The sequence below is a fragment of the Chelonia mydas genome, chromosome 3 (assembly GCF_015237465.2).
Source record: "Chelonia mydas isolate rCheMyd1 chromosome 3, rCheMyd1.pri.v2, whole genome shotgun sequence".
Classification (NCBI taxonomy): domain Eukaryota; kingdom Metazoa; phylum Chordata; order Testudines; family Cheloniidae; genus Chelonia; species Chelonia mydas.
In genome coordinates, this window is record NC_057851.1 from 80,799,040 (window position 1) to 80,813,122 (window position 14,083).

At 41.1% G+C, this 14,083-nt stretch overlaps 1 protein-coding gene across 2 annotated transcripts in view; it reads left to right on the plus strand.

The window, feature by feature from the left end:
• LOC102942958 overlaps positions 1–14,083 on the plus strand; it is a 122,855-nt gene that overhangs the window by 35,811 nt on the left and 72,961 nt on the right. For both annotated transcript variants that reach the window (XM_043542765.1, XM_043542767.1), the window contains 6 exons: positions 378–570; positions 2,892–3,019; positions 4,737–4,937; positions 5,881–6,002; positions 10,060–10,288; positions 12,696–12,898. In XM_043542765.1, coding sequence (XP_043398700.1) covers positions 378–570; positions 2,892–3,019; positions 4,737–4,937; positions 5,881–6,002; positions 10,060–10,288; positions 12,696–12,898 — 1,076 coding nt within the window. The remainder of the gene's footprint in view (positions 1–377; positions 571–2,891; positions 3,020–4,736; positions 4,938–5,880; positions 6,003–10,059; positions 10,289–12,695; positions 12,899–14,083) is intronic.

Sequence of the window (14,083 nt, forward strand, 5' to 3'; positions counted from 1 at the left end):
AAGAAAGCCCTTGTCTGATTCATTATTTGTAGAAAAAAAATCTATCTTGAGCTAACCTACCAATTTTGAGGCCTATATGACTTTTTTTTGTGTGTGGTTTTGGGGCGTGAGGTCAAAATCAGGCTAATAATGGAAACTCATTTACAACCCTTATCACAATATAACAAAATAGCTTTCATAAGGTAGAAGCACAGAAATGTGATATCTTTTCTTGTATAGTTTTTATTTCTGGCTGTACTTTATTGCTGTTTGGTGACCTTGCAGACTGTCTCTTTCAGGTTCAGGCCTGCTCTTAGATATATTGGTTTGCATCATTGCATGTCTTGTAAAACTGATTGCTTGTATCACAATGTCTCTTTGGATTTGCCATTGCACAGGTCCACAGTGCACAGTTCATGGAGTTTTCCGAGGTGGAAAATCATGATGACTTTTACACCACTCAAGATGGATACATTCACACACAGGACCAGCGAGGGGCTTACATCATGTACGATGTAGCTTTGAAGGACCTGAAGGACCTCGAAAATCAGCTGCTGTTTGTGGCAAGCCAGTACATTGAACAAGATAAAAGTAAGATCAAATGCTGATAGCTCAAAAGCAGGGAGTCAAACTGGACTTATGCGATGACTTTTTTGAAGGGTGGCTATGGACATCGTGCAGAGCCATTTTTCCGATTGAACACCTGGATCCTTTCCTACTCATCCTATGTAGGTTTTTATACCACATCCATCACAACAGTGTCCGAGCACTTGGAATGATTGTCACTTATTGCTGATGCCACTCCAGTGCTCTGCCCACAAGATACACCTGGGACCTCGTTATATTAAATAGAGTTAATGAGGGAAGAAAGATTATTGAAGTGGCCTGAGAGTGGGGTGAAAATATGCAACTGAAGGTGACAGGGATGGGCTAGAGGAGGAAAAAGTTCATAGTTTTTAAACTACTGCTGCTTCTGAAAGTGCTGCTCAAAAGGCAGGTTGGGACTTTATGCATCTCCACCCACTCTTAACCTTCTCTCTGTTGTGGTAAAAACTGAACTGCTAATTATTTCACATTGCAGATTTAGTTTTTTTACCATAGGAAATGAGTTGAAAGTGACTGGGTTACAAACTGCTGCTGAAAGAGAAACTGGATTGTGGGGAAATGGAAGGAGGGAGAAGGAGATGAAACAATCAAGGGTACAGAGAGGGAAGAAAGATTAGAAAACCATGAATAAACAGCCACACATGCATATTATATATATATTCAAAAATGTAGAGGAAAAGTTTTCTAATGGTACAGGAGAGGAATTATTTTTAATTGTGGAGGGATATGTTATATGACCTTCCAACACACTTTTTTAAAGCTTTAGCTAACACACACGTTTTTAAAATCAATTATACATATTTGGATAGCAATAAGCCTGGCAAGCTTTAGTAGGCTGGTGTACCTACATCTTGCTACAGGGCATAAGCCAAGCATAAATGTGGGGGGAGGATGGGATAGGAAAAATCTTTCCCTGTGGGCAGGTTATTTCATAACTGCCTGCTGCAGGGTTTTGTAAGCCTTCCTCTGAAGCATCTGGTACTGAGATCGATGATTATCCTGATCTGGTGTGGCAGTTTCTGTGTTTGTAAATCACTTAAATCTTCAGTCTCCCATCTCACCCAAGGTCCATTAATGCATGGCCTGTTGTGGATTATTTTTGTCCTAGTTCTTTACGCTCCCATGCCACAGATCCTGGTTCCAGTCTCTGTGACTGGATCAACAGGGACTGAGTGTGATGAGGAGGCAGAGTGCTTTGCTATCGTAGGCAATAAATGCTTTAATGCTTCAGCCAGTTCAGGAACAGCAGTGTTGGGTTCAAAATCCTCTTGTCCTGTCCAGTTATCAAAATAAAGGATGGTTGTTGCAATTTGGAGCTGGAGGGCAGCCAGTGGAGTGTCACGCACTTGCACTAAGGCTGAATTTGGCCTGAGGAAGTTGAGTTTTCAGACCATTTTATGGGATTTATCTTTTGTTGACAAAGCAAACTACATTTTTAATGTAATAGCATCCTTTCCAAATGGGGAGAATAAATAAAACTAACTAGGCACGCAATTTATGAGCTATGCAGACACTTTTGATTTGCTTCTCCATATATTTATTAAGAAATAAAACCATAACCAGGCAGCTGGAATCATTGCTTGCTGGAGGAGTCTCATTGGCTGCCAGTGCAGATCAATGTTTTGTCCCCTACTTCACACCCAGGACTAAACTAACTACAATTAACTTCCTCTAAGAAGAAGTCCTCTGAAAGTAAGACTCTGGTTTCAGCACTGTGAAGAGCTCTTTGCACTGCTGTGCCTCCTGCTGTGTATGCAGGTTTCCTTTGTGAGCTCTGAGGTTTTGGGGTGAGGAGGTAGAGATAACTGCAACTAAGATTAAATCCTCTGACAAACTAACAAATGTACTTTTCAACCTCTTTGATCTTATCCTGACTTATGTCTCTTTACCTGGAGTTTCCCAAACACTGCCCATCCCTCTTTTCCCTTTATACCAGACAGCATTTGTTTGAATGTGTGTGTTCAATGGATCACACATATTCAAATAAAATTTCCCAGACACTTGGTGTTTGCATTTTAGACTGCACAGAGGCCTCCAGAACCTGTGGAATTTTAAATCTGCTGTCTGGCCTTCTATTCTCTGGTAAAGGTAAAACAGAGTCTCTCTTTTTGTAAATAAATAGGGTGACATCAAGTTTCAGAAAATTTGGTATGAGTAAATTACTCTAAAACCTATCTTGGCCTGCTTCTATTTTGTCTCTTGTGTAAGTCCCATCAGACTAGTCACTTGTAAGAGGTGCTGAGCAGTTGGAGATGTCTCACAATAAAAACAACAACATTTACTGCACTGTTCACTTTCTTTCCTAGGCCATGTAACATACCATCAATCCAGTGATGACAACCTCTTAGCATGGGCCCACGCATCTGTGGATCGCTTTGCGGTGCTGCTTGACATTTGGACTTGTGAAGCTGCTCTCTTAGAGAATAAACGTCAGGTACATCCCCACCCAATGAGGAAACTCTGAAAACTATTAATACATACCAGTTAATCTCCAATTCATTATTTAATTTTTTTATTAATCTTCCAATATGGAAGATTCATATAGTTGACACAACCTGCTACCGCTGGCTACATTAGAGAACATGATAGAGATGGTTTTCAATATTGCTAAACAAATGTTCATGTGTTGCATCGCATAGTTGTTTCTAAATATTAATACTTCTGTCAGTTACGTTATCAGTGAATGAAATGCTGTGGATTAGTACAAAAGTCTCTCTCACATTCTCAGCAAGCATACCCACTGGATTGTACATAGAGCAGAACCTTTTCTCATTTGCAAACTCAAAAATCCACATTAAGTGATTGGCTGTTCACTGGAATAGTTGGAAAAACAGAATTTAGGGAAGAGCCAATAGCTTGCAAGAGCACTGGACAGAACACCAATGAATACACATGGTCATTCCTGCCCAAAGAGTTTATAATTTGAAAGACAAAGATTAGACAAGAATGGAATAAGAGACCTAGAGGAGGATGATTTAAAACTATTTTGTATGGCGTTTAGCACAATGTGGTCATGGTCCAGGCCTAGAGCAATAATACAAATAATAAATAACAATAATAAGTTTATATAGCTTGGAGTGGTGATAGCACTATATCGTGAGGGCATAAAGCCCAGTGCAAGGAAGCATAGATGGATGCTTCCGAAGAGCAGAGTAAAGGCCCTTCTCACACACTTGAATCGCCCATTTCTACTTCATTCTTATTCCCAGCACAGCCCCTCTGCCACATCACAACAGCAGAAAGAGCACAGGGGAGTTTCTGTGTGCCAAGCAAGGAGAGTTTAGTAAATAGAACTCTAACTAAAAATGGATTCATTTTCATACATACAAACATGAAATACATGCACACAGAAATCTCAGAAACCCCCTGTGCATTTGCTGTTGTGGTAGAAGGGGTATGTATATCTACATCCAGTTGTTTATCTCAGCAAGTCTCTATTAATCATATCACCCCTTCATTGTCTTTGCACTTCTTAAATTGGTTGATACTTCAAATTTTTTGAAAACATCGTGTATGTGTGACAGCCATTGCCAAATAGGAATATATGGTGTCTCAAGGTGAAGCTGGAACTTTCAGGCTGGTAGGGGCATGGAGCTTGGTAGGGGCATAATACTAGTCTACATGTGTTAAGGAATTACGATGGTCCAGTGGTTAGGGCCCTAGCCTAGGACTTGCGAGAAATGGGTTCAATTCCTTGGTTTGCCACAGATTTTCTGTATGTGATCTTGAGCAAGGTGTGTAGCCTCTCTCTGCCTGAGTTCTCCATCAATATGATAGGGATAGTAATACTTATCTCACAGGGGTGTCAAGAGGAGAAGTACATTAAAGCTGAAGCTTTAAAGAGGTGTTTAATTTTATATAGATAAAACCTTTGTGCTTCAGGATATAAACCAGCTGCTAATTGCCTGGGGCTTGGAAGAAACTTCTTATGTGGGCAGGTTATTATTGAAATGTCTTGAACTGAAGCTTCTGGTACTGGTTTTTGTCAGAAACAGGATACCAAACTAGACAGACTACTGGTATGGTCTGGCACTCGCTTGCCCCTCTGTTGTACGTGAAATCTCTCCATTACCAGCAAAAAATGAATATTTGACTAGTAAAAAGCAAAACAAGTCCCTGTTACCTGTACTCACTTTTGAATATCCCTTCAGCTTCTAGATGGTTACTTTGAGGCTTACCAGCATGCTCTGGATACAGAAGAAAGATTTGATTTGGCCCAAGCAATAACTGACATCATGCACAAACGCCCACGATTTGATCTCAGCCTCAGGTATTTTGTGAACACTTACAATGATGAATGCATCTGCCTAAGGCTTCAGCTGCAGCTGGTGAGAGAGATATGCAACCAACATGTAAGTAGGGTTTGTTGACAATATACCCTGTGGGAGAACTGGAGGGGGGAACTGATACTTGAACTGATAACTTTGATTCACTAAGAAGCCTCAAGTGTACAGGGTATAGGTTTGCAGTGCTTCTGTTTAAGTTGGGTTGTAACTTCTCAGTATTAGTCTAACAATGAAATTGGATGGATGCTCCATAAATTAAATAGCCATAAGTCAACAGGAGAAAGCTGAGACTTGCACTTAAATCACAAAGTGAATGTTGGAAAGATTGCAGAGTTCTATTTAAAATACACACTTTAAAAGACTTCATCTATTGAAATTGGAGACAAGAAGAAAAGCTGAGCAAACTAGAAATTTAAAAAATAAAATTAGATTCTGTGGTCACCCTCAAGTTCACAATGCAATGGGAGACTGAGAGCTCATGTTTGAGTGCCTGATGTTGCTCCTTTCCACCACTGAAGAAAATGTAAACAAAAATCATTAATACTTTGTTTTTAAAATACACTTCACGGTTTGGCAGATAGTTGTGAAGAGAGTGGAAGCCTTGCCAAGTAATTAAAGTACAAAATGAAGTTATGAGCTTTGGGGTCTATTCTAAGTTCTGCCACACACTTTCTATGTAGTTTTGCACAAGTCACTTCATTTCTCTGTGCCTCAGTTTCCCAGTCCGCAAAGTGGAAGTTTGGAGGCGTAATTAATGAACTCTTGTAAAGTTCTTTGTGATCCTCAGACAGAAGGCCCCATGTACGAACTTACTGTAGTTAGTAGCACTGTTAATAAAAAAATGGTAGCCATCAACATTTAGGGCAAACAATCCTGATATAACTCAATTGACAACTAAATAAAATATTTAACTCAAAATAATTTGTGTTTTGCCTTGAACATTGATAGATATGTTTTGAGTTTTGTTTGCTAATGTCACTTATATCATGTTTTGATTACTGATTTCCAGATAGATGCCCAGCGGGAATATGTCCAAAAGATTTGGCGAAAAGATCAGACAGGTGGTATCAGTGAATTTGGACTTCCCCATAATATAATTGCTAAGCAACTTATCTCTCTGAACAACAATTGGTGAGTAATTTAATACAGCCAGTCTTGTTGGAAGTAAGTTTTACGTTCTAGTGGTTGTAATTGATTTCTGTCTTCAGATAATGAATCTTGCTGTCTAAGGTGCTGGATCCCAAATTGTAATTGCCTGAGGAAGGGCCATCTAATGAAGATTAACATGTTAGGACTTTTACTATTTAATACACCCTATGGTTTGCCATAGAGACATCTGAGCAAGAAAAGTGATTTTTTTCCCTGATAGTGGATTTAATTCATTCATTTTTGCATTACATTGGGAAATTAATATTCCCAGTTATAAGAGGTGTATATAATACTAATGTCAAAAATTCACTTTCAGGGTCACTATTTTTTGTTGCAGCTGTGTCAGTCCCAGAATATTACCTTCCGCTAGATGGTAGTGGCAGCAATAAGGGCTGGGTTCAGTATCTAGGGGTTCCTCTTAACATTGCAAAACAGAACTGGTTCGAGCCCACACTCAGAAACCTGGGAAAATTAATCACCACCCTGGGTGCCTCTAATAGGCAATACTTCCTCACTTGCAAGCACTAAAGTTGTGTATAACAAGATAACTTTTATTAAGGGGAGAGGGAACACCACATTAATTTTGGAAAACACAACAATAATTTGAAAGTATTCGAACAATGAGTAAATGCTTTCCCCACAGTATCTTGGGCAGTAGTCCTTTGCCTCAGTTTTCCAACTTGCAGCATGAAAGTCCAGTGGACCAATGTCCCTTTCCTTCCGCTGCACCCCTTTAACAGTTGGTTGTTTGAGGTCAGGGAACTCCCAGAATCCAGTAGTGTGTTCAGGTGGGTAGTTGAGTGGTGCCTCCGCCTCTGTTTGCAGCTGCTGCCTCTGCTGTCTTTACCTGTGAGGCTGAGATTCCACCATCTAGCCCAGACCCATTAAAGATTTCACTGGGTAATGGGGAACCTCACTGCTGTTGCCTCTTCTGTGTTGTCTTTTCCACTACACTGTCCCCACACCGGATCTAAGGCTCAGCTCCTAGATCAGCTTATCAGTGCCTACAGCTCTAGTGATCACTGAGAAGTAACAAAGACTCTCAATTGAATCAAATCAACTCTGTCTTTAAACACTGATGGGTGAGGGTCAAATGTATCTAAGACCCTTTAAACAGAGTCTGCACCACCAGGTAAGAGTACTTATTCCCACCCTCTCTGACTTTCACTTGGATTTGGCATCACAACCCCCTGCTTAGTGAGTGAAGTTCAGTTTAGGGGGACCCCCTCAATTAGGGCATTTTAAGTACAGTTCTGCTACCCTTTACTCATACAATAAGGAAACAACATTTCACTACCCCTGCATCCAAGACTTAAGTGAATTTTAACCCCAAACAGCTAAAATTGTTCATTTTGGCAAAGCAGCTGCATCTGCTGGTCATCTAGGCAAAGTAGGTGTGTCTAGGCAAATATGGTCTGCTCCTGAGATCTTTCCCCCATATCATCAATAGATGGTAGGGGAGAGTCCATTCAGACCATTGGCTTACAACCCATAACTTTAGAATCGCTCTATCAATATTGTGATATATCTTTGCAGTAATTGGCTATAGTGTTAGCATTAAGTGTGACCACTAGTTATAGTACAGTGATCTGGTTTGAGGGTCGAGTATGCAGATGCATCAGAGCAGCGAATGACTGAAGTTTTTATTCTTTACTTTCATTGACAAATAAAGACTTTACAGTTCCTTTTACATTCCTTTCATATGTAATTTTTTTTTATTAGCTCCTCTACTTCATTTTCAGATGAGCTGCTTGATTTCTGCCTATGGAAGTCTTAGTTTCCCGCTGGTGGCTAAAGTCATTGTAGTTTGTGTACTAATCACTTGCAATAGACACTTATTCCTGCCACTTTCAGAAGGATTCCGTTCAGAGCTTTTTTTTTTTTTTTTGAGTACTACAAAAGTGGCATGCCAAATACGTATGCAGTAGATTCTGTTTATTAGCAGCTCCTCACTTGCCAGCAAAAAGTTGCTATTATCCAGCAGTTGCTAATAAGTGTATGGCAGATTTGCAAGGCTGCAGCCAGGGAAGGAAACACTGGCCCCACAAACCTGCCTGTGGGCAGGGAAGGAGGCTGCAGCCCAGATGCCGAGGCTTTCCACAGGGAGGGAAAGCTGTGGGCAGGGCAGCAGCAGGGAGAGGTACTGTGCAGCTCTGTCAGCCCCCAGCACCCCTGCTCCCTTTGGAAAGCCCTGGCATCTGGGCTGCAGTCCCACTCCTGGCTACTGCCCTACCCACAGCCTCCCCTCCCAGCCTGCAGCACTAGGACTCCAGCAGGGGATCCCCCACTGGGCAGGGTTGCAGGTACCCCAGCCCCTTATGTCCTCTGTGGTCCCCAGGCACAGGCAGATTTGTGAGGTTGCAGCCAGAGAAGGCACATCCCAGGATTTCCTTCCCTGGCTGAACCCCACAAACCTTCCTGCGGCCTGGGCCTTTCTTCCAAAAATATTTTTCAATAAGCGGCATGTGTTAGGGGGCTTATTCCTTCACCCACTTACTTCCCTGGTCCTTCTCGCATGAACAGAGAGCAACAATACCCAAAGTCCAAAGGTGCAAACAATTCGATGTTTATTGGGGTGAACTTCCAGCAAGCATGATTCCAGCTTCCTTCCTTAGTGTCCCCCTTCCCAGCTCTGACACCACAGAGCCTTACCTGTGTCCCTGTTCTCATTCCCCCCCCTTAGAAAAACATGATTCCAATTCCCCACCCCCATTCCCTGTTCCCATTTTCCCCCCCTCCCATCATGAGATTTTCTGTTCATTAAAACACAACAATGCTAGCAATAAGACAAACACCACAGACAAACACAAAACACAGATCCATGGTATTCTGGGTTAATTTTCCCGCTGGCGCCAGCTTGCTTGTAGAGTGTCTGAAAAACAAAAGAAACAATTTCCACCACCCCCTAGTGGGGACAGATTATTGCTTAATAATAATAATACCACTTTCTTTTACAAATTTCCTTGCTAATTGCAGGAAAAACAGAAGAATTACCTCCAGGCTGTCCTTATTTTGTTCTATAGTCAGGCTAGTGAATTACCCCACTCACTGAAATTCATGAGGTGGTATACCTCAGGTTCCCCTCTTGTACAACAGAGCAAGTTTGCAATAGTTTCTCTGCTGTACCAAGCATTACGTTTATTCTCAGGTAATAGCTGAGACACAGCTTCAGATTTTAGCACTGTACACACACCCACACACCCTCCCCCTCCCACCTGAAGGTTAATCTGTTCCTCTTATTTTCAGGCTTGACTTGTTTTTTCACCTCCCTTTCCTGGAGGGCCATAATCTGAGTCTTCTAGTGACTTGTTTGCTGACCAGATGTATTCATTATTTGCAGCTCCTTTGTGCCCATCAGCTAGGTAATTTGCATTTACAGAGAGGCTTACTAGCTTGCTTTTGGATCCAAAGCTGTTAGCAGCTCAGAGACTGTCGTAAAAGGGAAACATTTTACTTCCACCAGAGTTCTGATTACTTTCCACTTTCATCTCCTGCTCCAAATCACGCAGAGATCTGAAAAAGAAAGCACAACCTATTGTGGCTCCTTTTGGAGCCCTATTAGGATTTTATTTAAGTACCATGTTTTATTTGCATTTCTTTTACCCCTTCTCCAATATACACTGCACACATCCTGGGAAAATGCACATTCCTTCTGTATAGTTTAACCTCCATAACATTATATTAGCCATATTAATTTTACACAAGGTGTAACTGCCTCCCCCATGCCCACAGAGTTTTCATGCACACCCACCAAAGCGACAGTCTGATCCCCCAAAGCCACCCCAAGGCTCAGTGTTCCCATCAGCATGATGTTGCTGATATCCAAATCCTATTATCGTTGAAGTCGATGGGATGGGTTCCCAGTGAAATGTTACTGTTAACTGGAAGTTAATATAAGGATTGCTATTAAGCAGCATCCACTGCACCAGTATAAAAGTTTGTCGTGCCAATTGCTTATAAAACAGGATCTTTTTCCTTCAGTAGTGATCATGTTCTCCAATAAATTCACCAATTTAATGAATGTCACTTTTTTTTAAAGCCCTACTTTGAAGAACATTTACTTGCTGGAGTTTCATCCTTCCTTGGGCCTGGCATCTTTAATCCCGAAAGCTCTTGAGTACGTCTCTCAGGAGTTCTACAACATCTGTAGACCAAAAACACCCAGTGAGGCGACTAGTCTAGAAAAACAAGTACTTCAGCTAGCAGTGGACGAATGGCTGACCATGGAAAAGCCTGAATCTTCATACAGCTCTCAAATTCAGAAAGATGTAGGTTCAATTTGTACTTTTTATGTAAGTGAGAATTGTTGTAACTTGTAAATCCAGTTGAGTAAGTGTTGTAAGGATGGTGCTATCATACATGTTCTTTGTTTAGTGGTTAATGTTTTAGTTTTACAATCTTTTAGTATTGGTTTAGTTATTTGACTGGAATTTATATATTGATCAAAGTCCTTTTTGTCTGTTTCTTATGCAAAAGATCCCAACTTAAAGGCACAAGGATAAGAAAAAAGAGCATCTTATTCTGATCTCACACCAACGAAACACAATAATTCAAGGATAGTCAGTTGAAGTAAAAAAAAGTTACACAAACATAAAACTGGTCTGAGATCAGAGATGAGCCCTATATTTACTCTGAGTGTGTGTGGGTGTATACAGTTTAATAGTTATTAGTATTAAAAGGTTAGATGTATGCACAAATATTATTATAGGTATGGCTGGTAACACTGCCTACTATTCAGATTGCCCAACACTTCCCATTTATAATATCCTATAAATTGGTTAGTCTCTAAGGTGCCACAAGTACTCCTTTTCTTTATCCTATTTTCCGTTGCCTATAACATCACCAAACTTTATTCATTTGGGATGAAATTTCTCATGGTTGGTGTCAGCCTTAGGTTGATTTTTGGGGAAAATTTTAGCCAAATTTCCAAAAATGAGGCTAGAGGGAAATGCTTTTTTTTCTCATGTTTTTAAAAATAAATAAATAAATAAATCTGGTGACCTTTTCTTTTAAAAGCTCCAATGCCCCCAAGCTTTGGAGCAGGGATTTGAAATTTGGCTGGGGAGTGGCCTTTGTGTCAGGCAAGTGCCTATTGGTCATTGTTGTGAAATATTATAGTTCACACACGCTCAGTCAAGGTTTCTTAAATTTTAGCAGTTTCTAGTTTCTGTCTGCACTGTGTATGCTCCACACTGGGCCTGTGCAGGGCTGTCCCTGCAGTTGAAGCTCTGGGCTGTGAGGGGTTGCCAGGTCTGGATCCAGGTACCTGAAATGAGAGCAAGGAGACTGTCTGTCTCTCCTGTGCTCTCAATGACCCCACTCTGCTTAGCTCAGCCAGCATGGAGGAGGAAGCTGCCTGATTTGAATGCATGGGGGATGAGCCAAACCTGTGGTGGGGTAGGGAAAGTAGATTGGGAGAAGGAGCCAGTGCATGAGTGGGAAAACTGGAAATGGAGTCTGGTTGGGGAGAGAGAGGGAAACTGAGATGGAGCATTACTGGAACTGAGAACCAGTGGGGTAGGGGGAAGAACTGAGACTGGATGGACAAGTAAGACTGAAACTGGTTGTGTAGTAAAGGAATCTGTTGTCTGTAGGACCCCTATTTCTTTTGTTGAAAAAGTTGAGATTCGTGGTGAATGCAGCAGGGAATTGCAGGAGGAGAAAGGAGGGTCTCGTGTTTAAGGCAGTTGAATGCTGATCAGGAGGATTAGATTCTAACCCTGCCTGTGCCAAAGAGTTCCTGTGTGATGCTCAGCAAGTCACTTAAACCACACTTTTCCTAATTGTCTGTTCCTCAGTTTCTGGCTGTCTGACTTGAGACCCTGGTGTGATGGGTTGGGTCATAGAAACCCTCTTGGGAATGCCACCTGATGTGCTCAGACCTACCTGTGAGCCTGTTTTTCCTGCCAGCTTGGGACTTCAGTACCCTGTCTTGTTGAGCCAGACATGCTAGCCTGCTGCAAACACAGACCCAGGTCTGAACCACGTCCCCCACAAGCTGCAGACTTAACTGAAAACAGCATAAGAGGTGCTCCTGTCTCTAGTACCCAGATCCCAATGGGATCCAAACCCCAAATAAATCTGTTTTACTCTGTATAAAGTTTATACAGGGTAAACTCATAAATTGTCCGCCCTCTGTAACACCGATAGAGAGATATGCACAGCTGTTTGCTCCCCCAGGAATTAATTACTTGCTCTGGGTTAATTAATAAGCAAAAAGTGGTTTTATTAAGTATAAAAAGTAGGATTTAAGTGGTTTCAAGTAATAACAGACAGAACGAAGTAAATTACCAAGCAAAAAACAAAAACATGCAAGTCAACTTCATTCCTCAACTGTCCCTCTTACCCTCTTCACCCTTCCCTTCTCTTTCCATTTAGGTTATCCCCTCCTATGTAAACCCACTCCCCTCCACACATCAAACCAACAACAGAAAAGTATGACGCTAACATCCTGTTTGCCACCATCCCATTGTTCACTCTGTACGTGTGTTATATCCCTTCTCCTACCAAGGGGCTGTCTTGTATGTTTTGTAAGCTCTTCAAGCCAGGGACCATCTACTCTTCTTTTATGTAGAGCTTAGTCCAATGAGGCCCCATTCTTGGTGTTGGCCATTAGGCACTCCCGTAACAAATGTGATTAATAATAATATCTCCCTTCCCTTCTTTTCCGTGCAGTTATTTGCAGACACGCTGCTAGAAGACCCACTCCTTGTGCGGGATATTGCTATGTTAGCACTAGAGTCAGGAACAGATGAAGAAAAGAAGCAAGGCAGAGAAAAACAAGCCTTTATTCTGGACATCTTCTCCAGACTCCTGGAACTCATCACACTCCGCCATCGATTGATAGAGACAGCCCTGGAGAGTGCACAGTTGGCTAGGTTAGCACAGAGCACATGTGATGCCACCTGTTGTTCTCCTCCTGATACATGGAAGAGTTGCCTACATAGCATTTACAAATGTTCATGTTTTTAATAAACTGAGGTACAACTTAAGGTTGATAAAAGACACATGAAAATTTTTGCACTTAGATACTGCTGGCTTTGAAATCAGTGGCCAAACTCCCACTGAAAATGTAGCAGGAGTAGGCCCTTTATCTAGTGAAAATGGGGGTCTGTCTACCTTACTGGAGTAGGGTAACCAAGGGGAATTACATTGATCATTAACCAAGTGGAGATAGATGCGGCCTCTTCTGTGGCAATGGTTTTAAGGTCATGTGCCTCTTTTAAAAATAAAATGACAACATGCGAAAGAGATCCACACAGGTTAAGAAGCCCAGTGTCTTACAGTTTATTCAACAAACAGCAGGCGAATATAGTCCTGTTTTGACCACACTGATCTGAAATAGAACTAGCTGGAAAAGTTTGGGATTTTTTTCCCCTGTGGAAAATTTTGACTTTTTGTCAAAAAAAACAACAAAAATGTTTGTTGTCAGTGGCTAATTTTTTTTTAAAATGTATATGTAAAGCAGATGCTTTGCACAAAATACTTTGTTTTATGGAAAAACCTTTTTTTTTTTTTTTTGGGGGGGGGGGGGGGGGAGTTTTTTTTTACAGAAATCTTTCCAAAGGACCCTAATCTGAAATCTGCAATTTTCTCAGTAAAAAAAAAAAACGAGCACAAAAACCCAAGCAATCTGTGAGATGGCAAGTAAATACATCCTTAAAATACCAGTAGTGAATTGTCTTACTGTAGGAATAGAGGGAGGCTTTGTAAAAAGCTCTGAAGGAAAAATAAGGGATCAAGATGCATATGTAAATCAATTTAAACATATGATTTGTTTCAGATAAATTATTCTGTCTGGTAGATTGCACATCAGTATAAACAGAAGTATTTTATTCAATGTGATATTTTAAGCAGCTAATTTTGTATCTTGCTTTGATGTAATGAAGATCACAGTTCATTAAGCTATCTGCCATGAAAGACTCTGGGGTTTGGATTGAAAATTCAAAAAGGCAAATAACCTGTTTTTCAGCTTTGCAGAGTAAGATGAAGTGACTGAAACTAAATTTGTTGATTCTCTAGTGTGTGCCAGGGCTTTAATGAAACTTTTTGGGACCTGCCAG